This window comes from Polypterus senegalus, chromosome 8 (assembly GCF_016835505.1).
Source record: "Polypterus senegalus isolate Bchr_013 chromosome 8, ASM1683550v1, whole genome shotgun sequence".
NCBI classification, from domain to species: domain Eukaryota; kingdom Metazoa; phylum Chordata; class Cladistia; order Polypteriformes; family Polypteridae; genus Polypterus; species Polypterus senegalus.
This window is the reverse complement of record NC_053161.1, coordinates 110662276-110687800: the sequence shown is the minus strand read 5'-3', so window position 1 is coordinate 110687800 and position 25525 is coordinate 110662276. Positions and strand designations below refer to the sequence as shown.

Sequence of the window (25525 nt, the reverse complement as noted above, 5' to 3'; positions counted from 1 at the left end):
CAAAACTTTTGGCCACAACTGCAACTTGAATCTGAATGACTGTCAAGGAATCATTTAACCATTTTAAAGTCTACAGTGGCAGAGAAAATGTAGGGGAAAATCGTGAAGCAGGCAAGGCAATACAAGAAAATGTACAAGAATTTTTACATATGAGTGGTGTAAGCATCATGTTGATATTGTGCATCAAATAAAAAACTATACTGTTTCAGAGGCAATGTTAAAGAAGCATCTGGAAAAAGTGAAAAGTATGATGTGCTATCCTTATGCTAATTCCATTCTAAATACGTCTTAACTGTTAATACTGCACAGCCCCACTCACATACAGCCTTGACCCCAGATCCAACAGCAGTTATTCTTTCTTTTATATACTGCCTTTTAAAAAGCACCCCACAAGACACCTTACCAGTGAGTCTATTTTTTACTGTGATGACTATATATTTTTTAACACTTTAAGTCTTGAAGTTAGATGCAAGTTCTGCAGTCATATATGCTTAAGAAAAATATTTTTGATTTCAGAAGCATTAAAATAAAAAAAAAAATCTGTTGTACCCCAAATTTGTCTACATATGAATTTTGTTTGTTGTTTCTGAACATTGAATACTTCTTGCATGCAAAGTCAGAATGCTCATGAATTTATATTTTTAAACTTCATTCCCCCTCTTTAAATTTAGCTAAGGGAGTCTCTCCCTTTGGCCCCTCAGGGAAAATACTGGTGTTATTATGGTTGTGCTAGTTTCATTATTATTTTTTTTACTCTGTCTGCATTTAACAGTGGAAGATATTTTTAAAATTGTTATGAACAAGAATCTCACACTGGCAATGTGCGACTCTTCACCTGCCATCTTTTAGTGCCACAAGAAAAGAATGTATTGGATAAAGTTTCCCAGATAAATACACACGTTTTATTAAGTTACTTTTAGGTATGTCTTTCAGCAAACGGTAGTGGTGGTATAATGGTGTGAGGGATATTTTCTTGGTGCACATTGAGTCCCTTAGTACCTTAAATGGCACAGCCTACCTAAGTATTGTTGCTGACCATGTCCATCCCTTTATGTCCACAGTGTACCCATCTTTTAATTGCCACTTCCAGCAGGATAATGCATCATGCCACAAAGCTCAAATCATTTCAAACTGGCTTCTTGAACATGACAATGAGTTTACTGTACTCAGATCACGGTCACCAGATCTTAATCAACCCAATACAGCACCTTTGGGATGTGGTGGAACAGAAGATTTGCATTAGTGCTGGGCGGTATACCGGTTCATTCCAAAAAACGTTTATTTTTGTTATTATATGGATTTCTTATACCGCAACACCAGTTTAAACAGCCTAAACAACGTTTAGAACGTGGCACAGTGGGAAACTGTTTAAGAGGGGACCTTTTTCACTGCTTCACTGCTAAACACGCATGCAACAGACATTTCTACTTTATTCTCACCATTAATGTCGAGTTAAAGTCAACATGTTGAATTTGTTCTCGTAATGTGTCATTGTCATTTGTAGAACATCGTAAACTTAAACTATGTAGCACATTAAATGCTTTATGTTAAGTGTTCCCCGAGCCATGTTAATCGCTATGTGCATCTTAAACTGACCATCTCTTGCACTAAGAGGAGGCGCAGGCAGCGATCATCACACAGAATACATTAATTTCATGATATTGCTACTTCCTAAACGTTTAGAATGCTAAGATAAATACTTGATATAATTTTCATGATGAAATGCATTAAAGCATGTATTAATCATGTGGAGGTACAGTTGCGTGGAGGTTGCACCGCTGCCTCGCAGCAAGGGGGTTCCAGGTGTTCCCTGCAAATTCCAAATTCAATTTGCATGTTTTTCTGGAGGGTTTACTCAGCATGCTTCAGTTTCCTTTCCAAGTCATGTAGGATGTGGGGTTTTGTTATGCTATGTATGTATGTATGTAATGCTCAATTTACCCTGTGATGTGTTGGCGCCCCATTCAGCATTTGCTCTTGCCTCGCACACAATGCTTGCTGGGGTGGGCGTAACCCTGAATGGATGGCATAATTGAAGATTTTTTTTAAAGTTCTGAACACTCTGTGGTCTAAGTTTATAACTAGTTTTAATTTCACAAAGACGTTTATCGTGTGGTGATTGGTTATGTGGAGAAAGAAAAATTAAGGATAGGAACTTGGGGGTGTGGTACGGCAGACAGAGACAGCACACATGCAATAAAGAAAGCCCGCTCAGAAGAACCATCATTGAATTCTGTGTTCTTGTCTTTGATCACCAGATCACAAACCCAACATTTACACAATATTTAAGTTTAACCTGTGCGATACCCATTCATACATCCAGTTTTTTGGAGCCTTGTCACATCTGCCATAAAGTTCTCTACACTGAACGTACAACTGGGGACCCCTTACTGCGAGGGAGCAGCACTACTCCCATACTACTGTGCATGTTTAATACCTGCTTTAATGGATTTGATTATGAAAATGATATCAAGTATTTATCTTAGCATTCTAAATTTTCAGAGAGCAGGAATATCATGAAGTGAATGTATTCTGTGTGTCGTTCACTGCCTTCGCGTCCCCTTAGTGCAGAGGAAGTCAGTTTAAGAAGCATGTAGCAATTAATAACTGGGTTGGGGAACACTTAACATAAAGCATTTAATGTGCTACATTAACTTATGATGGGGTTTGAGAAAATCTAGTAAATTAAACATTGATTTTAGGATGAAGTTTAGTTTATGACATTCTACTTTAATGACAAAATAAACTATGAGATTAAAGTGAAAATGTCGAGAATAAAGTCAACATGTCAACTTTATTCTGGACAGGTATTTTTTTTTTCTTCACCGTGGCCCTAATACGCTTCTGTAGGTCTATACCACAAATAGCATTATAAATGCAAGTTGCTGTTTGATTATTTATGTATATAGCTTAGCTTGAAGCAAGGTCCATATTAATGCAATTTGCCTTAATGATGGTTCAGTTGGTAAAGATGTCATCACCAAGTTGCACTTGTTTTATTTTTATTTGGTGAATACTGTGTAATGCGCCTGGGCTTGAAGTCTTGAAGTAATAGTAATATTACAGGAAGTTGCACTATTTATATTATTGTTACTATTTATTAGTTTAAATATTATGCAGTTTAATGATGGTAAAGTTGTTTAAAAAGTCACTTTAACATGTCAGTGGACAGAGATTTTCAACATTAACAGAAAGTGTAGTTGGTTTACAAAAAATATTTATTATTTATTCCTTTTCAAAGACATGTTTAGTACAATAGAACTTTTCACAAGCACCTCTGGATATTTTACTAAATCTAAATTCCTCTTTGGATGGTTGAAAATATGTTGTCAAATTTTTGTTTAAGTTGTTTACAAAATGTGTTCAATAAAAAGGTTCTATATTTTAAACTGCAACTGTCATGCAATGTGATTCCTTCTCTTCATTAGTGCCACCCCCTTGAAAACTATCACTTTATGGTGCCATGCAAACCTGTATTAATACTTGTGTGCACATTAAAATGTTTTTTGTACAATGGTCATGACAGTGGAATAGGTTATTCTTAGCCAGTCTACTGCAGTAATTGCAGTGGAAAATGTGGTTAACATCCTCATGCATGGGAAAAAAATGCTGTTGAATACCGTGAAACCGATATAATTTTGAAAAATACCGTGATATAGAATTTTGGTCATACCGCCCAGCACTAATTTGCATCAATGATGTGCAGCCGACAAATCTGCAGCAACTGCAGGATGCTATCATGTCAACATGGGCCAAAATCCCTGAGGAATGTTTCACAGCACCTTGCTGAAATACATGTCAGAAATAATTACAGAAGTTCTGAAGGCAAAATGGGGTCTAACCTGGAACCAGCTAGGTGTTTCACTTCCATAAAGTTTCTTTAGTATCACTGTAACAGTTAGTAGACACTGTACTGAGTTATGAGTATTAGATGCAATATAGCTAGGCCTTTGGTGGCTGTCAAAGGATCTACAGATTAGACAAAGATGATCCATTGTATACATAATATTCAGCAAAAGGTACTATTTACATATAGCAATACTTACAAAAGTCTATGTCTGAAATATTATGTAAATAAAAATGTTAATTTAATCCACATAGCTAGTAAGTTTAATTATAAGCAAATTACAAATGAAAAATCATAATGCTTACAAATAAATTTCAAGACCATGTTTAAGTTTTCCAAAATGATGACAACAGTCAATCTGCCTTTCTGAATCAACACTAATGTCTATTTGTGAAGAATGGAGAAGAGCAGACATAGAAGAACACAGCCAGAATGACACATTTTTATTTTTTTTGTGTCCAATCTAGCTGTTTCAGATGATTGTGGTTTATACAGTTTCATACTTTGTAGCTGTTACAGCTGCTTACTCCCTTCACCTTTATTCTCTTTATCCTCATCTGAGCTCTGCCCATCAACAGTTTCCTCCCCACAAAATTCATGATCTGAATGACATCAGAAGTATCACTCTGCACTGCGTTTCTTTGTGACTTTAACCTGCTATTAGTGACAGGTGCTCTTTCACTGACTTGCTGGGCTGAAAAGCATCGCAGGATTTCTTTAATCCTTTACCTCTCTAAACTAAATAAAAAGCTGTAATGAATATATATATATATATATATATATATATATATATATATATATATAGATACAGTAGATACAAAATGTGGATGTAAAAATACTGACACTTTGCCGCATTCAGGGTCACCAACAACCCAACATATATTGCAAGCAAATAAATAATCATAATAAAATAATTTTAAACTATTTTGACAAACATTTGGCTGTAAATTGTTTGAGAGGAAATGAATGAGATACTATTGGGAAACTGCATCCACAATGTATGATATGAGTTACACAGGACTATAAATTACACTACTAGAGTTTTTTAATGCAATTACAGTATAAACTTATCAATTGTTTCATATGTTCTTTACACTTACTAAGTGGTCCACCTCCTCACAGGCTCACTAATTTTATTCTGTTCAGAAAACAATGCAACACAGGACCTACTTGAACATAGCAGATATAATTTCCCAGGTAAGAGAGAGAACGCCAATCCAAATACTGCAAATTGTTGCCATTTTCAGCCACCTGTTAAATTCGTGATAAGTAAATCCTGCAGAATTAGAAAACACAAAATGATCTCAGTAGAGAAACTGCAAAGAGTTTAAATGTATACTTATTCTTAAAGGTTTACTGCATCTAATCTAACACATGAATGTATACTTAGAGATAATTAAAAGTAATCAAAGTAAAAGAAAAATTTCCCAGTCATACATGTTTAGATTTATTATTTGCATTGGGTTTGTTTTTTCAAAACCAAACAAAATTGCTGAAGGAAGATTCTGAAACATTTAATATTCTTTAACATAGTAACAACAGAAAATTCCACATGAGCCTACAGGCAGGGAAACTCAAACACATGACCACAATGCAAACACAACGAGTGCACTAAACTGCAAGTAAGGTTCTTCACTTGAGCTTGGAACAATAAAATCTGCACAGCACTGAACATGAACCTTACAAGCAATATACTATAAAACTACTTTAGTAGCTAACTAGCAAAATACCCGCGCTTCGCAGCAGCGAAGTACTGCATTAAAATTTTTATTAAGAAGAAAATTAAACCTTTTTAAACTGAGGGAAAATATGCCAATAATTATTTGTCAAGGATCTCTTTGTATACCATGTTGTCAGTTCGGCCCTCCGGTTGTAACATGACCAAGCTGTGCGCTGAGCTTACTCTTGATCATGTAACTTACAGTTGGCCATGTGAACAGTAATCTTGTCTCAAATCTCACAGCTTGGATTGCTGCTGTCATAATCGGTTTGAGTTTCATGGTTTGTTTCAATTACGACAGTATTTGCAGGATTTGTTGTGTTGAAGTGACATTTGGCATCTGTCAAGCGTTGTAAGCACACAACGGTTTCATCGATAAAATCACATCCAGCTTTTGAGAGTTTAAACATTCATAAACATCAAAGTGTCCACTACTGAAATCGTCACCTGTGAATCTAAGATGTTTAAGAGGCATTGGCGGTTGTCGAAAGGTGTAAAATATTTGGCCATTTCGGTACACTTGAAAGCGACAACCGAACAATTCAGCAGCAGCCATAAACTAACATGCAGAACCATAGGTGAAGGGCTTAAGCATTTCACTCTTATAGTGCTCCTGTGTAATATAATTATCTCCTGTACCGTCATCAGTCCACACCTTGAACCTGTCCCAGTCATTCAATACATAAGACAGAATGTTCCTCCGGATAGCAAGAGTGAGCCTGATATGGCCGTGCAATATGTAACAAAGAGAATGGAAAAGGCAGGTGCCATCTCCGGGCGTGGAAACCACTTTCGGTAAGTGACAGTTCTTTGATCGATGGTGATCATCTCGATAGACATGGTAATGGGGGTTGGAATGATAAAGGAAATGGGTACCTGAGCAATGTAAAGTAAGTGTAAAATACCTCTACAATAACTATAATTGTAATAAACAAACAATAAAACAGGGGAGAAGCCGTGGATTAAACAAAAAGGCTGTAGTTATCAGTAGGGAGACGTGAATCCCGTGGCGAAGCAAGGAAGGGAATGTAGAGACCGGCGCGACAGATGGTCTTATATAGGCAGGCAGCCAACAAAGTGGTAGGCGCTGGGATGGGGGACCCAGCGCCACCTCACACGGTGACGAGGTGCAGGCTATGGGCGTATATATGAACGTAAGTAGGATTCAGTCAACGCTGGGAACCCGTGTACCAAATTTCTTGAAGATGGGCCCATAAGTAACAAAGACTGTTGAAAAGTTCAATATGGCTGCCAACAGTAGCATCATACCACCGAAATAAGTACGTACATTGGTTTCGGTTAGTGCAGGGAAGCCGCCTACCAAATTTCGAGAAGATGGGGCCATAAATAAGAAAGTTCAACATGGCGGAAGTTGTTGATCGTTATGACCATTACGCGTAGAATTTCGAAATGAAACCTGCTTAACTTTTGTAAGTAAGCTGTAAGGAATGAGCCTGCCAAATTTCGGCCTTCTACCTACACGGGAAGTTGGAGAATTAGTGACGTTGGAAAGTTCAATATGGTGGCTGACAGTGGTGTCATACCAACGAAATAAGTACGGACATCGGTTTCCGTTAAAAGTTCAATATGGCGGCCGACAGTGGCATCATGCCACTGAAATAAGTACCAAATTTCAGCCTTCTACCTACACGGGAAGTTGGAGAATTAGTGACGTTGGAAAGTTCAATATGGCGGCTGACAGTGGCGTCATACCACCGAAATAAGTATGTACATTGGTTTCGGTTAGCGGAGGGAAGCCACCTACCAAATTTCGTGAAGATGGGGCCATGAATAAGAAAATTCAATATGGCGGACGTTGTTGACCGTTATGACCGTTCTACGTCGAATTTGAAATGAAACCTGCTTAACTTTTGTAAGTAAGATGTAAGGAATGGGCCTGCCAAATTTCAGCCTTCTACCTACATGGGAAGTTGGAGAATTAGTGACATTTGTAAAATTCAATATGGCGGCTGACAGTGGCATCATATCACAGAAATAAGTACGTACATCGGTTTTGGTTAGCGCAGGGAAACCACCTACCAAATTTCGTGAAGATGGGGTCAGACTTCTACCTACACGGGAAGTTTGAAAATTGGTGACATTGGAAAGTTCAATATGGGGGCCGACAGTGGCGTCATACCATCAAAATAAGTAAGTACATCGGTTTCAGTTAGCGCAGGGAAGCCACCTACCAAATTTCGAAAAGATGGGGCCATAAATAAGAAAGTTCAACATGGCGGATGTTGTCGACCGTTATCGACTGTTATGACCGTTACGTGTAAAATTTCGAAATGAAACCTGCTTAACTTTTGTAAGTAAGCTGTAAGGAATAAGCCTGCCAAATTTCAGCTTTCTACCTACATGGGAAGTTGGAGAATTAGTGATGAGTGAGTGAGTGAGTGAGGGCTTTGCCTTTTATTATTATAGATAAACAGCCATCTTAAGACCTATGTTAAGTATATCACTGTGTAACATGGTTATAGTTAACTGTATTGGTCAAATAACTTTTCAGGCTTTAAATAAATCTGAGGACAAAATATACTTGAACTACATCCTCAGTTTCACCCACAGCTGTGCTTTAGAACAGGAGAATTCTGACTCTTAAAATTCCGAAAGTGAAATACTCAATGCAAAAGCTTCCATAAATAAAATAAAATCCATTAAAACTCTAAAAAAAACTAAGAACAGACTCTTCTGTGTCATGTTGGTATGTCTTGCATTATTTCTTCTATGTCAATATATAAGAAATTATATTTCTAAAATTTTTTTGCATATTATCAATCTGTGGTTTACCATGATAATCTAATGGGTAGGAAATTAATATATATATATATATATATATATATATATATATATATATATATATATATATATATATATATATATATATATATATATATATATATATATATATATATATATATATATATATATATATATATATATATATATATATATATATGTGTATATATATATATATATATATATATATATATATATATATATATATATGTATATGTATATGTATATGTATATATATATATATATGTATATATACATACATACAGTGGTGTGAAAAACTATTTGCCCCTTCCTGATTTCTTATTCTTTTTCATGTTTGTCACACAAAATGTTTCTGATCATCAAACACATTTAACACAAATATAACACAAGTAAACACAAAATGCAGTTTTTAAATGATGGTTTTTATTATTTAGGGAGAAAAAAAATCCAAACCTACATGGCCCTGTGTGAAAAAGGAATTGCCCCCTGAACCTAATAGCTGGTTGGGCCACTCTTAGCAGCAATAACTGCAATCAAGCATTTGCGATAACTTGCAATGAGTCTTTACAGCGCTCTGGAGGAATTTTGGCCCACTCATCTTTGCAGAATTGTTGTAATTCAGCTTTGAGGGTTTTCTAGCAGGATTCAGGTCAGGACTTTGAGTAGGCAACTCCAAAGTCTTCATTTTGTTTTTCTTCAGTCATTCAGAGGTGGATTTGCTGGTGTGTTTTGGGTCATTGTCCTATTGCAGCACCCAAGATCGCTTCAGCTTGAGTTGACGAACAGATGGCGGACATTCTCCTTCAGGATTTTTTGGTAGACAGTAGAATTCATGGTTCCATCTATCACAGCAAGCCTTCCAGGTCCTGAAGCAGCAGAACAACCTCAGACCATCACACTACCACCACCATATTTTACTGTTGGGATGATGTTCTTTTTCTGAAATGCTGTGTTCCTTTTACGCCAGATGTAACGGACATTTGCCTTCCAAAAAGTTCAACTTTTGTCTCATCAGTCCACAAGGTATTTTCCCAAAAGTCTTGGAAATCATTGAGATGTTTCTTAGCAAAATTGAGACGAGCCCTAATGTTCTTTTTGCTTAACAGTGGTTTGCGTCCACTGCCATGCAGGCCGTTTTTGCCCAGTCTCTTTCTTATGGTGGAGTCGTGAACACTGACCTTAATTGAGGCAAGTGAGGCCTGCAGTTCTTTAGACGTTGTCCTGGGGTCTTTGTGACCTCTCGGATGAGTCGCCTCTGCTCCTTTTGGGGTAATTTTGGTCGGCCGGCCACTCCTGGGAAGGTTCACCACTGTTCCATGTTTTTGCCATTTGTGGATAATGGCTCTCACTGTGGTTCGCTGGAGTCCCAAAGCTTTAGAAATGGCTTTATAACCTTTACCAGACTGATAGATCTCAATTACTTCTGTTCTCATTTGTTCCTGAATTTCTTTGGATCTTGGCATGATGTCTAGCTTTTGAGGTGCTTTTGGTCTACTTCTCTGTGTCAGGCAGCTCCTATTTAAGTGATTTCTTGATTGATACAGGTGTGGCAGTAATCAGGCCTGGGGGTGGCTACGGAAATTACACTCAGGTGTGATACACCACAGTTAGGTTATTTTTTAACAAGGGGGCAATTACTTTTCACACAGGGCCATGTAGGTTTGGATTTTTTTTCTCCCTAAATAATAAAAACCATCATTTAAAAACTGCATTTTGTGTTTAATTATGTTATATTTGACTAATGGTTAAATGTGTTTGATGATCAGAAACATTTTGTGTGACAAACATGCAAAAGAATAAGAAATCAGGAAGGGGGCAAATTGTTTTTCACACCACTGTGTATGTGTATATATACAAAATGTGGACGGATGAAAACTGTCACTAATGAAGAAACATCAGTGGCTGTCCTAGCTTCATTCAGCAAGAGCCCACAGCGTAGCACTCGCAGCATGTCACTGGAGAGTGGCATTAGTTGAACATCCCTTCAGCGGATATTAGCTACTCACAAATGGCACGCTTACAAACTCCAGCTACTGCAGCATCTTAACGAGGATGACCCAGATCAGCGCACTGAATTTGCAGAATAGGCAAAACAAAAATTGGAACAGGACCCTCAGTTTACGCAGAAGATTTTGTTCAGTGATGAGGCAAACGTTTATGTGAATGGTGAAGTTAACAAACAAAACCATCGCTATTGGTCTGACACTAACCCACATTGGATAGATCCCTCCAAGACTGTTGGAACAAATGAATTGATAGTATGGTGTGGTATATGGGGTACAAAGATAGTGGGGCCATTCTTTATTAATGGAAACCTCAAGGCCACTGGATATGCGAAATTGCTACATGATGATGTTTTTCCCTCTTTATACACTGAAGCTGGCACGTTCCCCGAGTTTTTCCAGCAAGATGGTGCACCACCACATTATGGGTGTCAGGTCCGAGCATTCCTAGATGAACAGTTTCCTGGAAAGTGGATTGGTCATCATGGGCCAGTTGAATGGCCCCCAAGGTCTCCCGATCTGACCCCCTTAGACATTTATCTTTGGGGTCATCTGAAGGCAATTGTCTATGCTGTGAAGATACGAGATGTGCGGCACCTGAAACTATGGATACTGGAAGCCTGTGCTAGCATTTCTCCTGCACTGTTGCTATCAGTGTGTGAAAAGTGGGAGAAGAGGTTTGCATTAACAATCCAACACAATGGGCAGCACATTGAACACATTTTATAAGTGGTCAGAAACTTGTAAATAACTCATGAAAGAATAAAGTTACGTTAAAACCAAGCACACCATTGTTTTTCTTGTGAAATTCCCAATAAGTCTGATGTGTCACATGACCCTCTTCCTATTGAAAAAACAAAAGTTGGATCCAAAATGGCCGACTTTCAAATGGCCACCATGGTCACCACCCATCTTGAAAAGTTTCCCCCCTCACATATACTAATGTGCCACAAACAGGAAGTTAATATCACCAACCATTCCCATTTTATTAAGGTGTATCCATAAAAATACATATATACTGTACACATACATATCTACATATGTAGATGTACATACATACATATCTATATACATATCCGCACACATACCTATCTACATCATATATACACACACACACAAAATATTATATATTTGTGTGTGTGTGTATATATATATATATATATATATATATGAATCTTGGCATGACACAGTGTATATATATGTGTGTGTCTATATGTGTGTGTGTGTGTATAGCTTTGGTCACTGAGTGCAAGGGAAAAATAATAAAATATAGTCTATAAGTTATTAAACAGTAAAACATTAACGCTTTTAAGAAGTACAGGTACATTGAGCACTACTGAGTGGTTTGGGTAAACTACATTTTAAAGACTGTGTAACACAACAGGTAAGTAGTACTAACAGCAGCTAAAATGTATATGGATCATCTCTCGGTAGTAGATCCCTTTTGAAAGGCGCTACACGACGGCTGTGGTATAGAAATGACATTTTCTATGTGAACGTTCAAATTTCTGCCTCTGGTAATGTGCCTTAACGGCATTATCAGCAATTAAAGAAAATTAGTTTTGTGTCCTCTGCAGTGTTAAGAGAGAAAGGCTTTGGTTTGGGATAAAAGGTGTAAAGAAAGGAAAGTTGCCTTTTTCTTTTATATAGTATAGAGCGATGTGTTTGCTGACGATATGATCGCCTTTTGGGGACAGTCGCGGTGGGTCTTGTGTAGACTGGTGAGTCGTCCCTGCCATTAATCGGCTGTGATGGCACTGTCAGTCCTCCACTCGTGTGCATGTCTTCATAATCCGAGCTGACGACCTAACAATCGTATACGTGCAAAAAGAAAATGCGAATCACCTTAATATTAGTTTGCCGCAATGTAGAAAAGGGGTCACATGTTTGCACTTGTCTGGGCTAAAGCTCAGGTGGAGGATGAAAAAAAATCAAAAGTGCTCACTTTGACTTAAGGCAGAAATGCAGTCAGCATCTCAAAGGCCGGCACAGCTATGCGCGCGCCGGCTGCTCGAGTTTTGCCGGGCAGGAGACCCCAGTTTTTGCAGACACGCTCACTTGATCAAAAGTCTCAGCGCTCTTTGGAGGTCATTCATATATATATATATATATATATATATATATATATATATATATATATAATAAATATGAATTATAAAATGGAAGGAGGATTACACTGAGTATGGCTTTACCAAATCAATTATTGACGGCGAATCGATTATTCATAAAGCATGCATTGGTGATCTGTTTTTCTGTGTTAACCTCATATTTTTTCATACTTCTTCTCAAACCAAGGGGGTGCGAGGGTAAAATGCGCTGATCAATGTAATCGGTGTACCAGGAAATCATGCATTAACAAAAGTTCCCCTTTGTTTGTAATGCAAAGTGTGATTAAATGCATTATTTTTTATCGTGTTATGGAGCACATGCATCGAACCTTCTCAGCTGTGCTTGTGCTAAGAAAAGGAAAGATTTTAAAAATAACGTAACATGATTGTCAATGTAACCTTTTAAAAGTAGTGCCTGGAGGATTCAGTGTCGAGAAACTCTAGAGACAGCGTGTGTATTAACTTGTGGATTTTTCTGTGAGTATTTGGTGGCAGTGTGACGAAGTTGCTTCGGAAGACGGCGTTAGCCACGGAGCTCAGCTCAGAGCGAAATGAGGTAAATGGGAGGGAGATGATGACGTGACTTCCCCACCCGCCTTAACTGTCAATCCCCCACAAACACAGTCTCTTGGAATTTGCATAAGCACAGCCCTTCACGTGCAATTTTAACTTAGTTACAAAGTGATCAAAACTCTCGTTTATATCCTCGTCCTCTCATTAAACTTATATCCCGCATTACCCGTGGGCATGAGAAACACCAGCGGCAGCCTGTCTATGAACTTAATTTAAAGTTTAGGTTTACACCTTGCTTTCTTTCCAAAGTAGCAGCACATAATGAATATGGTAGTATATGTCACTCGCTCGCTTCTTATTGTTTTGCTGCCTTCTCAATTATATAATGCATGTTTTCTTCAGCGCTTTTTGGAGGTCTTCCTGGTTTTCTATGCACTGCGTTGACAGTCAGTTCACATGATTACGTGGGAGGCGTGATGATGTCACACGAAACTCCGCCCCCCCACGGCTTTCAAGCTCAACTCCATTACAAGAAATGGAGAAAAACACCTTCCAGTTATGACCATTACGCATAGAATTTCGAAATGAAACCTGCCCAACTTTTCTACCTACATGGGAATTTGGAGAATTAGTGATGAGTCAGGGCTTTGCCTTTTATTAGTATCTATACTAATAAAAGGCAAAGCCCTCACTCACTCACTGACTCATCACTAATTCTCCAACTTCCCGTGTGGGTGGAAGGCTGAAATTTGGCAGGTTCATTCCTTACAGCTTCCTTACAAAAGTTGGGCAGGTTTTATTTCGAAATTCTACGCGTAATGGTCATAACTGAAGCTGTTTTTCTCCATTTACTGCAATGGAGATGAGCTTGAACACAGTGGGGGCGGAGTTTCATGTGACATCATCACGCCTTCCACGTAATCACGCAGTACATAGAAAACCAGGAAGACCTCCAAAAGCGCTGAAGAAAACATGCATTATATAATTGAGAAGGCAGCTAAACAATAAGAAGCGAAGAAAGTGACATATACAACCATATTCATGAGTTCTGCTACTTCAGAAACAAAGCGATGTAAACCTACACTTTAAATTAAGTTCATAGACAGGCTGCGCTGGCGCTTGTAATTTAGTGCCTGCCCATATAAGGCCGTCCGTCAGCGGCAATCCAATAGCAAACTCCCACTAAATATTCACGGGTGAAGGACTGTGCTTATGCAGAGGAAGATGAGATGGTCAGGGTGGTGTTTGGCACAAACTCAGCGAAACTGCGAGAGAAAGTTTTAAGTGCCAGGACTAAGGTAACATTAAATACAGCCATGGACATAGCACGAGATGGCACCAGCACAGCTGGGAACCTTCGATGCATGTACACCGAGCGGCTCACGTGAACTGACGAAGTGCACAGATAAAAGCAACAGTTCCAAAGAGCGCTGAACAAAACCGAATTACACAATTGAAAAGGCAGCAAAAATATGAAGCGTCTGATACATACAAGCATATTCATAAATCCAGCTACTGCGGAAACAAAGCACACGGTGGAAAAGTCAATGTCCGCTAAAGGAAGACAGTGTAAAAAACCCGTGCATGCAATGTGTCAGGTCTCAGATAAAGAAAAGACGAGCTGTTTATTGATGCAGTAAGAAACGAATCGATGAATGAAACCTGTCATCTTTACAACGATTGACAAACACGGAATGTAACTTGAACACAACACATCCTACAAATACGAACCTGATTGAAAGAAATAATGATAATCAAATCCTTGATGACAGCAACACTCAGTAACACTCACAAAACAAATACTGTATATTGACAGTCATGTTACGTTATTTTTAAAATGTTCCCTTTTCTTTTCTAGCTTTTTAACACACTACTTTTCGCTGCGATGCGGTATATATATATGTATATATATATCCCGATCTACATACTCGAATAATGGATACTTTATTCGCCATCAATGATTGTTTTGGTAAAGCCATACTCAGTGTATTCATTAGATGAGCGGTAAAAAGTAAGAGCGAGGGAGGATGACTTATTGAGGCATGCAGGCTGTAGTCTTGCGTCAACTCTATCTGAATTGCGCGATCACATTTGAAAAAATATATCTTTTCAAGTTCTATTTAGTCCATATGTGTCAAACTCAAGGGGCCACATCCGGGCCATGAGATCATTTTATATACTGTATTATTGTTATGGCCCGGGTATATGAAGCGCTGGTAACACAATAAACTACAGATCCCATAATGCAGCGCTTCAGCTGCCTTGCGAACACTTACGCGTTAATCAAGTCTAGCTTATGATGCTGCAAGTTATTGCGGCTAGCTCACACGATGCTGAAGAGAAAAGTTGATTCTGAAAATAGAGCCTTTAAAACCGATGGGAGGCTGAGTATATGTTTACTGAACCCGTGTGTCTCATTTGTGGAGCTAATGTGGCTGTAATTACAGAATTTAATCTAAAGCGGCACTATGAGACAAAACATCAGGGTAACCTGAATGCAATGCAGAAGATACAGAAAGCAGAAGAATTAAATAAGAATCTGACACTTCAGCGGACGTTTTACCCGTGCACAATCACAAAGTGATTTCAAGTGAAGCTGCTTTTATGGGAGACACAAATGCACCAGTGCAACTTGTCCCACTTTCCCTGTTGCCAAGTAATGTTGAACCAAGTCGTCACTACGGTGTTCCCAAATACGCACTTTGCTGATAAACTGAGCGCACTGAGTTTGCACGGCGCTTTGGTGACTTTGAAGAACAAAAAAAGTCCGTCTACATGCGGCTCGAACCTTGTGCATGTTTGGTAGCACATATCTGTGTGAGAAGCTCTTCTCAGTGATAAAGACTAACAAAACAGCACACAGGAGTCACCTCACTGATGAGCACCTGCAATCCATCCTGAGAATCTCCACAACACAGAACCTTACACCAAACATAAACGAACTTGTTGGCAAAAAAAGATGCCAGGCGTCCAGCTCTAAAATGACATATGAGCAAAGACAACTGAATGATTTGATTTGTTATTGCTGAAAGGAACACATTTTATTTATATTTCCAGGTTTTGTTATGCAGCATGTTCATATTTGAATTTGTATAATTTTGACAGGATATATTTTTATGGAGAGCAAAATCTTTTGGGATATTTAAAATCTAAGTTTATTTTTTATATAAAATTACATAAGAGTAAAGAAATTTGAATGTTTGTTCTTTTAACGTTTACTTTATTTCTAACTTGTATAATTTAGACAGGATATATTTTTATGGAGAGCAAAATATTATAAGTTGTTTAAGGTTTGAGTTGATTTATTCAGGAATAATATTCCTGTCTGTTTTTACCATTCCTACCAAAGATATTTCTGTCGACTAAATAAAAATTCCTTCTATTTAAAATTTAAATAGAACTTGAACAAATACGATAGTTCATAATATCCACGTAAGAGCACGTAAGAGCGGGAGTTATCCATTTTAACAAGCAGCGTATTGCACTGATACGAAATAGCTGTGTGTGTATATATGTAGATATGTATGTATATGTATGTGTGTGTGTTTATGTGTATATATATATATATATATGTGTATATGTATAGATATGTATATATATATATATGTTTATGTGTGTGTGTGCAAATATATATATATATCTATACTAATAAAAGGCAAAGCCCTCACTCACTCACTCACTCACTGACTCACTCACTAATTCTCCAACTTCCCGTGTGGGTGGAAGGCTGAAATTTGGCAGGTTCATTCCTTACAGCTTCCTTACAAAAGTTGGGCAGGTTTTATATCGAAATTCTACGCGTAATGGTCATAACTGGAAGCATTTTTTCTCCATTTACTGTAATGGAGATGAGCTTCAACGCCGTGGGCGGAGTTTAGTGTGACATCATCACGCCTCCCACGTAATCACGCAGTACATAGAAAACCAGGAAGACCTCAAAAAAGCGCTCAAGAAAACATGCATTATATAATTGAGAAGGCAGCGAAACAATAAGAAGCGAGCGAGTGACATATACAACCATATTCATGAGTTCTGCTACTTCGGAAACAAAGCACGATGTAAACCTACACTTTAAATTAAGTTCATAGACAGGCTGCCACTGGCGTTTGTAATTTAGTGGCTGCTCATATAAGGCCGTCCGTCAGCGGCAATCCAATAGCAAACTGCCACGGGTAAATATTCACGGGTGAAGGACTGTGCTTATGGAGAGGAAGATGAGATGGTCAGGGTGGTGTTTGACACAAACTCAGCGAAACTGCGAGAGAAAGTTTTAAGTGCCAGGACTAAGGTAACATTAAATAAAGCTATGGACATAGCACGAGATGGCACCTGTACAGCTGGGAACCTTCGATGCAAGTACACCGAGTGGCTCACGTGAACTGGCGCAGTGCACAGATAAAAGCAACAGTTCCAAAGAGCTGAACAAAACCGAATTACACAATTGAAAAGGCAGCAAAAAATATGAAGCGTCTGATAAGCATATTCATAAATGCAGCTACTGTGGAAACAAAGCACACGGTGGAAAAGTCAATGTCCCGCTAAAGGAAGACAGTGTAAAAAACCCGTGCATGCAGTGTGTCAGGTCTCAGATAAAGAAGAAGACGAGCTGTTTATTGATGCAGTAAGAAACGAATCGATGAATGAAACCTGTCATCTTTACAACGATTGACAAACACGGAATGTAACTTGAACACAACACATCCTACAAATACGAACCTGATTGAAAGAAATAATGATAATCAAATCCTTGATGACAGCAACACTCAGTAACACTCACAAAACAAATACTGTATATTGACAGTCATGTTATGTTATTTTTAAAATGTTCCCTTTTCTTTTCTACCTTTTTTAACACACTACTTCTCCGCTGCGATATGCGGGTATATATATATGTATATATATATATATCCCGCTCTACATACTCGAATAATGGATACTTTATTCGCCATCAATGATTGTTTTGGTAAAGCCATACTCAGTGTATTCATTAGATGAACGGTAAAAAGTAAGAGCGAGGAGGATGACTCATTGAGGCATGCAGGCTGTAGTCTTGGCGTCAACTCTATCTGAATTGCGCGATCACATTTGAAAAAATATATCTTTTCAAGTTCTATTTAGTCCATATGTGTCAAACTCAAGGGCCGCGGGCCACATCCGCCCGGTGTAATTATATCCGGCCCGAGATCATTTTATATACTGTATTATTGTTATTAAAGCCGGGTATATGAAGCGCTGGTAACACAATAAACTACAGATCCCATAATGCAGCGCTTCAGCTGCCTTGCCGAACACTTACCGCTTACTAGAGTTATTGCGCACTGAGTTTGCACGGCGCTTTGGTGACTTTGAAGAACAAAAAAAGTCCGTCTACATGCGGCTCGAACCTTGTGCATGTTTGGTAGCACATATCTGTGTGAGAAGCTCTTCTCAGTGATAAAGACTAACAAAACAGCACACAGGCGTCGCCTCACTGATGAGCACCTGCAATCCATCCTGAGAATCTCCACAACACAGAACCTCACACCAAACAGAAACGAACTTGTGGCCAAAAAGATGCCAGGCGTCCAGCTCTAAAATGACATATGAGCAAAGACAACTGAATGATTTGATTTGTTATTGCACGTAAGAGCGGGAGTCAACCGTTTTAACAAACAGCGTATTGCACTGATACTGAAATAGCTGTGTGTGTATATATGTAGATATGTATGTATATGTATATATATGTTTATATATGTGTGTGTGTATGTATGTATATATATATGTATTTGTGTGTATATATGTGTGTATATATGTAGATATATATGTATGTATATATGTGTATATGTATAGATATGTATATATATATATATATATGTTTATGTGTGTGTGTGTAAATATATATATATATATATGACAACAACACTCATCACTCACAACAGTGACAAAACAATTACATTGACAATCAGGTTACATTATTTTCAAAATGTTTCCTTTTCTTTTCATTGCTTCTTTAACACACTACTTCTCCGCTGCGAAGCGCGGGTATTTTGCTAGTATATATATATATGACAGCAACACTCATCACTCACAACAGTGACAAAACAATTACATTGACAATCATGTTACGTTATTTTCAAAATTTTTCCTTTTCATTTTCATTGCTTCTTTAACACACTACTTCTCAACTGCGAAGCGCGGGTATTTTGCTAGTAGATCTATAATAATAAAAGGCAAAGACCTCAGACTGACTGACTGACTGCCTCATCACTAATTCTCCAACTTCCCATCTAGGTAGAAAGCTGAAATTTGGCAGGTTCATTCCTTACAGCTTACTTACAAAAGTTAAGCAGGTTTCATTTCAAAATTCTACACATAATGGTCCATAACGGTCGACAACGTTCGCCATGTTGAACTTTCTTATTTATGGCCCCATCTTCACGAAATTTGGTAGGCGGCTTCCCTGCGCTAACCAAAACCGATGTACGTACTTATTTCGGTGGTATGATGCCACTGTCGGCCGCCATATTGAATTTTCCAAACGTCACTAATTCTCCAACTTCCCGTGTAGGTAGAAGGCTGAAATTTGGCAGGCCCATTCCTTACAGCTTACTTACAAAAGTTAAGCAGGTTTCATTTAGAAATTCTAGGCGTAACGGTCATAACGGTCAACAACGTCCGCCATGTTGAACTTTCTTATTTATGGCCCCATCTTCTCGAAATTTGGTAGGCGGCTTCCTCCGCTAACCGAAACCAATGTACATACTTATTTCGGTGGTATGACGCCACTGTCGGCCGCCATATTGAACTTTTCAGCAGTCTTTGATACTTATGGGCCCATCTTCAAGAAATTTGGTACACAGGTTCCTAACGCTAACTGAATCCTACTTACGTACATATATATCGTCCATAGCCTGCAGCTCGGTCACCGTGTGAGGCGGCGTTGGGTAACCCCATCCCAACGCCTCCCACGTTGTTGGTTGCCTGCCTATATAAGGCCGTCCGTCGCTCCAGTCTCTACATTCCCTTCCTTGCTTCGCCACGGGATTCACATCTCCCTACTGATAACTGCAGCCTTTTTGTTTAATCCACAGCTTCTCCGCTGTTTTATTGTTTGTTTATTACAATTATAGTTATTGTATAGGTATTTTACACTTACTTTACATTGCTCAGGTACCCATTTCCTTTATCATTCCAACCCCCATTACCATGTCTATCGAGATGATCACTATCGATCAAAGAACTATCACTTACCGAGTAGTTTCCATGCCCGGAGATACCACCTACCTTTTCCATTCTCTTTGTTACATATTGCACGGCCATATCAGGCTCACTCTTGATATTCAGAGGAACATTGTGTCTTATGTATTGAATGACTGGGACAGGTTCAAGGTGTGGACTGATGACGGTACAGGAGATAATTATACTACACAGGAGCACTATAAGAGTGAAATGCTTAAGCCCTTCACCTATGGTTCTGCATGTGAGTTGATGGCTGCCGCTGAATTGTTCGGTTGTCGTTTTCAAGTGTACCGAAATGGCCAAATATTTTACACCTTTCGACAACCGCCAATGCCTCTTAAACATCTTAGATTCACAGGTGACGATTTCAGTAGTGGAGACTTTGATGTTTATGAATGTTTAAACTCTCAAAAGCTGGATGTGATTTTATCGCTGAAACCGGTTGTGTGCTTACAACGCTTGACAGATGCCGAATGTCACTTCAATACAACAAATCCTGGAAATACTGTCATAATTGAAACAAACCATGAAACTCAAACCGATTATGACAGCAGCAATCCAAGCTGTGAGATTTGAGACAAGATTACTGTTCACATGGCCAACTGTAAGTTGCATGCTCAAGAGTAAGCTCAGCGCACAGCTTGGTCATGTTACAACCGGAGGGCCGAACTGACAACATTGTATACAAAGAGATCCTTAACAAATAATTATTGGCATATTTTCCCTCAGTTTAAAAAGGTTAAATTTTCTTCTTAATAAAAATTTTAATACAGTACTTCGGCACTGCGAAGCCGGATGTTTTGCTAGTGTACATGATGCAGTTCCAGCCAAACAACTTTTGGTCGGTTAGACACGTGAAACAAGATAGGAGAGGAGAGAAGGTACCCATGAACCCCCCGATTTTTTGGAAAAAAGTGAACCTGTATTCACAGTAGGCAAGACATTGCCAATTATTAATACTTTTGCACTCTAACACGTTTAATGACTCAGTTTGTCCTTATGTCCAGTCCTTCACTGCAAATAACTAGGATGAGATTGCCACCACTATACCACCATAGTTTTACTATTGACTTTTAGAATTTAAATAATAAATTTAATAGAAAATAAAAGCAGACATCATAAATATTGTCAATATATCTGGTCTTGTCCACCATGGGACATGCTATATAAAAAGACAAACTGTTTTTGCCAGCTAAAGGAAAAAAAAAAAAAAAAGTGTCCACATACCTACAGAAGACATTATAGCTTTTTGTTCCCAATTTATTCCAAGTTCAAAGTACAGTATAGTGAAGTATACAAGTACACCATACACTGCAAGTTCAATTACAAATGCAATCCATGACATTAGTGTCCATCCTATAAGGGGGGAAAAAAAATCACTTCTATAAAAAATACAATTAAATTCATAAAGGTATACAATAAATTAAGTAAATAATTGAAACTTCCAAATAGGCTATAAGATAATGTTAAAAAAACAAAGTGTAATTCACTGTAAAACTTTCAACAATAAATCTGCAAAACATTCAAAGATGAAAGAAATTACAATTGTATACAATTCAACTGCATTTAAAATGCTGTAGTAAAAAATTCAAACTGGTAAAATAAAAAAGTTACTTAAAATAAATAGGCAAGAAATTAAGGTCGGTGGTACAAGAGATCAATGTCAACTTTATACTGTAAGCAGTGCTCAATTTTTGCCATTTTCTGCTATTCTGATTTAACTGCCAAAAAGTTCCTCCCAATTGCAACAGTCTTCAGCTAAATTAATTTCTGTGAAAATGAAATCAATCAAAAGAATGAATACAATTTCCCCAAATGCACCACAAATGAATAAAACATTTGAACTAAGAATGTGGGGCAGGCAGAAAAAAAATTGAGGAAAAAAATTTTGAAAATAAGGATAAGAGACAATGAACAATTTACAGAAATATTTGGAGCGTATTTCAGTAATGATATAATGTAAGCTTGGCAGGGTTACGATTAAAGACTATGATTCAAAGAAATCTATGGATGTGTTAAGCAGAGCTTAAGGTGTAATTATTTAAGTTTATACATTTGGAAAAATTAATGGAAGGGGGAAAAAGGTCAAAGATCTTGTGAATGTTTATTTAAATCAATGTTAAGCATGAAGAGCCTTGGGTAAAGAGGTTTGGAGGCTGCGTGCTGATATACACGGAAGAAACGCTACTGTAAAAAGAAGGCACGGAGAAGACAATTGTGAAAGAAATGAAATAAAAAGTGACACAGAGGAATTGGGAAGCTCAATGTATTAGCTGATTTTGAAGACATCACTAGCAAATTAAAAACTTCATTTTTTGATATGAAATATTTCTGACTAATGAGGGCAGTTATTTATGTATATGTAATGTACAATATTGCATAAAAATGGCTAGTTCAAGTAACTAGTGTGAGAGAATAATTTAGAGGGAACAGCAGTTAAGTATTTTGGTTTGTAGTGCATATCAAAATATAAACTGCTCAAAAAAACTAAAGGAACACTTCGAAAACACATCAGAATGGAAAAAAAATCCTGCTGGATATCTATACTGATATGGACTGGGTAATGTGTTAGGAACGAAAGGTTTCCACATTGTTTGATGGAAAAGAAAATTATCAACCTACAGAGGCCTGAATTCAAAGACACCCCAAAAATCAAACTGAAAAAATGATGTGGCAGGCTAGTCCATTTTGCCGAAATTTCATTGCAGCAACTCAAAATCGTAGTCAGTAGTTTGTATGGCCACCAAGTGCTTGTATGTATTCCTGACAACATCAGGGCATGCTCCTAATGAGAAAACGGATGGTGTCCTGGGGTATCTTCTCCCAGATCTGGACCAGGGAATCACTGAGCTCCTGGAGAGTCTGAGGTGCAACCTGGCAGCGTGGGATTGACCGAAACGTAATGTTCCAGAGGTGTTCTATTAGATTTAGGTCAGGCGAGTGTAGGGGCCAGTGAATGGTATCAATTCCTTCATCCTCCAGGAACTGCCTGCATACTCTCGCCACAGTAGGCCAGACTTTGTCGTGCACCAGGAGGAACCCAGGACCCACTGTAGCAGCATAGGGTCTGACAATGGGTCCAAGGATTTCATCCCGATACCTAATGGCAGTTAAGGTGCCGTTGTCTAGCCTGTGGGTGTCTGTGTGTCCCTTCATGGTTATGCCTCCCCAGACCATCTTGACCCACCACCAAACAGGTCATGCTAAATGATGTTACAGGCAGCATAAAGTTCTCCAAGGCTTCTCCAAACCCTTTCACGTCTGTCACATGTGTTCAAAGTGAACTTGCTCTCATCTGTGAAAAGCACAGGGCACCAGTGGTGGACCTGCCAAATCTGATGCTCTATGGCAAATGCCAATCGAGCTCCACGGTGCCGGGCAGTGAGCACAAGGCCCATTAGAGGACACCCTCATGAAGTCTGTTTCTGATTGTTTGGTCAGAGACATTCACTCCAGTGGCCTGCTAGTGGTCATTTTGTAGGGCTCTGGCAGTGCTCATCCTGTTCCTCCTTGACCAAAGGAGAAGATACCGGTCCTGCTGATGGGTTAAGGACCTTCTATGGGCCTGTCAACCTCTCCTAGAGTAACTGCCTCCATGCCCTTGAGACTGTGCTGGGAGACACAGCAAACCTTCCAGCAATGGCACGTATTCATGTGCCATCCTGGAAAAGTTGGGCTACCTGTGCAACCTCTGTAGGCTCCAGGTATCACCTCATGCTACCAGTAGTGACACTGACCATAGCCAAATGCAAAACTAATGAAAAAAAAACAGCCAGAAAAGATGAGTAGGGAAAAATGTCAGTGGCCTCCACCTGTTAAGCAATTCCTGTTTTGGGGGTTGTCTGTTTCCCCTCTACTGTACTTGTTAATTTCATCAACACCAAAGCAGATGAAACTGATTAACAACCCCCTCTGCTACTTAACTGACCGATCGATATCTCAGAAGTTTCACTGACTTGATGCTATACTCCGATTAAAAAATGTGTTCCTTTAATTGTTTTTGAGCAGTATATATACACATTTGTTTAGAAATGTCATGAAGATATTTCTGAAATAGTCAAGCAAACAAGCGGAATGTTCCAGGGGATGGTTAAAAAAAAAGACTTATTTTAGGCTGGTTGTGCTCTATGCTAAAAGCACCTCATGTCTCTTAATAAGAATATGATTGTGATATCTCGTGTAGTGGCAAAGTGGCCCCAGCCTGCACTCTGAACATCTGATAGTTCATGAACCAAAAATGTTCAGCATAGAGAAGAGACACAGACAAAAATTGAAGGGTAAAAGGTGCAAGTTTAATTGATAAGAGTGCTGTACAACAAAAATGCAGTAGTGTCAGGCAGGCTTTGATTCACAATCTTTGAGCATTGACACTCCAAAAATAAATAACATCAAAAAAAGGAAAAATATGATGCATTTACAAAAACAGTGCACCCCTATAAAAACTACACACACAAACACACACTCCAACAATGAAGGTTGTCCTTTATCTCAGACTTAAAAAGCTCCTCCAACGGGGAAAAAAATAAATTAAAAAAAAAGCACAAGAAAAAAAATTAAGTGTGTGCATATACGAAAAAGAAAAAGATACAATTGCACCAATCCCAAAATCAAAACTATCCCAACACCAAATGATATGTAAGCATTAATTCAGCACTCTTATTCAAATTCAGTTGTTAATAAAATGGACCTGTGCCCTTACTTTTTTGATCATTCTGTAAGAGACTGCTGTGATGAATGTGCCCTCTTCAGCATTTGCTGAAGCGATAATAAAGGATGCAATAAATAGAATTCCTACTGCCTGGTTTCTGAACTTGTCCTAGTACAGAATAAGCTTTTTTCTTTAATTAATATGTTGATTTCTTCCACACTATTGCAATAATATGAACAAAATTTGATTTCTTATACTGTATTTTACTTGTTTAATAAAGGTTATTAACTTACTCCTTTATCTTGATATTACCATTGCTTGTGCATCCAATAACAAAAAGGAAGAGTTGTTCCATGCATCCTCTTTAATCAGCTAATGGCCTTTTTCAAGTTTGGGCACAAATTGCTGCAGTAAACCCAGATTACTTAACAGTAGTACTGGTTTCATATTATTGAATTGTCAGGGCAACGTAAACTGTAGCTGATGCAGGAACTGAACTGAGGAACTGAATAATATTAATGCTATCAGATCATAAATTAAGGGTGGAAAAGCTCATAGCCCAGACAGTACAATTTGTAAAACCTTACACCCATACCAAGACTAGGTAGTATACTCATTTCAAAAGCAGTTTCAATGGACAATAGACAGCATAGTTATTTCAGACCTGTAAAAAATATGACACTT

At 38.2% G+C, this 25525-nt stretch overlaps 1 protein-coding gene across 1 annotated transcript in view; it reads right to left on the bottom strand.

The window, feature by feature from the left end:
- The window catches only part of lmf2a (lipase maturation factor 2a), an 84333-nt gene that overhangs the window by 38734 nt on the left and 20074 nt on the right, over window positions 1-25525 (bottom strand). Inside the window, exons 7-8 of the mRNA XM_039761600.1 lie at window positions 21421-21549; window positions 5018-5123 (exon numbers count right to left, since the gene is read on the bottom strand). Coding sequence (XP_039617534.1) covers window positions 5018-5123; window positions 21421-21549 — 235 coding nt within the window. The remainder of the gene's footprint in view (window positions 1-5017; window positions 5124-21420; window positions 21550-25525) is intronic.